Below are 2,401 nucleotides of genomic sequence, written 5' to 3' on the forward strand. Positions count from 1 at the left end.
GAAAAAGATCCGGAGAGAACCGGATACCAGATTTATTCCACTTCCTGCCGTCAGTCTCTTTTAATAAAATATTGTTAATATTGGTTTTATGAAGAATGTCCGGACAGAACCAGAAACATGATACATTTTACTTCCTGTCGAAGACATTTACATCAGTCGCTGAGGTTTAAATAACATAAAGTAATGAGATATGAGAAATGAGATATTCAAACGTTGAATAGACCTTTTGCTTTAGTAAATAATGTGTAAAATATGGAGACGTTGAAAAGGATGGTGGTGACAGGAAGAGGAACAGATCAGGCAGAGACAGATCGGGCAGAGACAGATCAGGCAGAGACAGATCGGGCAGAGACAGATCAGGCAGAGACAGCTGTTTGATCTGCAGATTCACGTGTTTCCTGTAAAAATGGTAACCGGGACTTTCACCAGCCACTCATGTCCAGCGTGAGAACAAAAGAAAACCATGGTATTTAAAGTCACTACACGTTTTTAAGTTATCAACGAACTTCAAATAACCAAAGAAGACACAAAATTACAAATAAATATAAAAGTAAAGTAACTTTGAGAGAGAGAACAGGGAGTGGCTGAGCTGTTTGTCTGCTGTATTTCAGCTTCACTCAGAGACTAAATGGCTTCCAAGTTAGAGGAGGATCTCTGCTGTTCTGTCTGCCACGACATCTTTAAAGATCCTGTTGTCCTGTCATGCAGCCACAGCTTCTGTAGAGACTGTCTGCAGAGCTGGTGGACGGGGAAACAAACCAGAGAGTGTCCGGTCTGTAGGAAAAGATCTTCAAACAGTCCTCCACCTTGTGATTTGGAGTTAAAGAAGCTGTGTGAGAGTTTCTTACAGGAGAGAGATCAGAGAGCTTCAGAGTCTCTCTGCAGTCTGCACTCTGAGAAACTCAAACTCTTCTGTCTGGACCATCAGCAGCCAGTGTGTCTCGTCTGCAGAGACTCAGAAAAACACACCAACCACAGATTCAGACCCATCGATGAAGCTGCACAACAACACAAGAAGGAACTTCAGGAAACTCTGGAGCCGTTAAAGAAGAAGTTAGAGGTTTTTGAAGAAGTTAAAGAGAAGTTTGATCAAACTGCAGAACACATTCAGGTCCAGGCCCGACGCACAGAGACGCAGATTAAGGAGCAGTTTAAGAACCTTCACCATTTTCTAGAAGAGGAAGAGGAGGCCAGGATGGCTGCACTGAGGGAGGAAGAGGAGCAGAAGAGTCAGATGATGGAGGAGAAGATGGAGGCTCTGAGCAGAGAGATAGCAGCTCTTTCAGACACAGTCAGAGCCACAGAGGACGAGCTGAGAGCTGAACACGTCTCATTCCTAAACAACTACAAGGCTGCAGTGGAAAGAGTCCAGCAGCGCCTCCTGCTGGAGGATCCACAGCTGCCCTCAGGAGCTCTAGTAGACCAGGCCAAACACCTGGGCAACCTGGCCTTCAACATCTGGAACAAGATGAAGGACATGGTCTCCTACAGTCCTGTCATTCTGGACCCAAACACTGCTGGTCCAGACCTCATCCTGTCTGAAGATCTGACCAGTCTGAGAGTAGGAGAAGAAGAACAGGAGCTTCCTGATAATCCAGAGAGGATTGATTATTACTCTGTTCTGGGCTCTGAGGGCTTTAACTCAGGGACTCACAGCTGGGAGGTCGAGATTGGAGACAATGCATGCTGGGATCTGGGTGTGTTAGCAGAGACTGTCCAGAGGAGACGAGGCCTTTGGTCTGAATTATGGAGAATATGGTTCTATGGAGATAAATACTTATCAAAGTCACCATCAGAGGAAGAAACTGTTCTCGTAGTGCAGAAGGAGCTCCAGAGGATCAGAGTGAATCTGGACTGGAACAGAGGAAAGCTGTCCTTCTCTGATGCTGACACTAACACACACATACACACCTTCACACACACTTTCACTATGAATGGTAATGCAATATGAGTCATTTAACATTCAGGAACATTAAGCAATTAAATAATTCTGTAAAAACAAAAACAAAAATCTGTCCCATTGTTTTAATTTACAGATTTCACCTTCCATGTTCTGTTTAATATTTGTAATTAAAGTAATTCACTTTATTGCATTCGCAGTGTTGATGCATTATTGGGCTTTTATTGTGAAGGGCTGGGGCAGGTTTGTTTTGACATTTAGTAGATTTCTTAATGAAATAAATAAAAAATAGTTTAATTTTTTTTATTATTATTTCTAGATTTTGCCAAGATTTTTAAAATTTGAGCAGAAGACCAATAAAATGAGAAACTTTTCAAATTTTTGGAGGATTCTGCATGAATTCCATTTTTTTTGTGCGATTGATGACAAACCCCTTACTGTTAATACACTTAACAGCTTTCTTAATTAAATAAATATATAGAATAATAAAAAGATTTTTTA

The 2,401-nt window shown here is 41.6% G+C and overlaps 1 protein-coding gene across 1 annotated transcript; it reads left to right on the top strand.

Moving 5' to 3' along the window:
- The first annotated feature begins 596 nt into the window (after nucleotides 1–596).
- On the top strand, nucleotides 597–1,951 carry LOC131992204 (nuclear factor 7, brain-like). The gene has a single exon (XM_059357690.1). It carries the CDS (start codon nucleotides 629–631, stop codon nucleotides 1,949–1,951), a length of 1,323 nt encoding a protein of 440 aa, XP_059213673.1. The 5' UTR covers nucleotides 597–628.
- The last annotated feature ends 450 nt before the right edge of the window (nucleotides 1,952–2,401 follow it).

Source organism: Centropristis striata, chromosome 19 (genome assembly GCF_030273125.1).
Source record: "Centropristis striata isolate RG_2023a ecotype Rhode Island chromosome 19, C.striata_1.0, whole genome shotgun sequence".
NCBI classification, from domain to species: Eukaryota; Metazoa; Chordata; class Actinopteri; order Perciformes; family Serranidae; genus Centropristis; species Centropristis striata.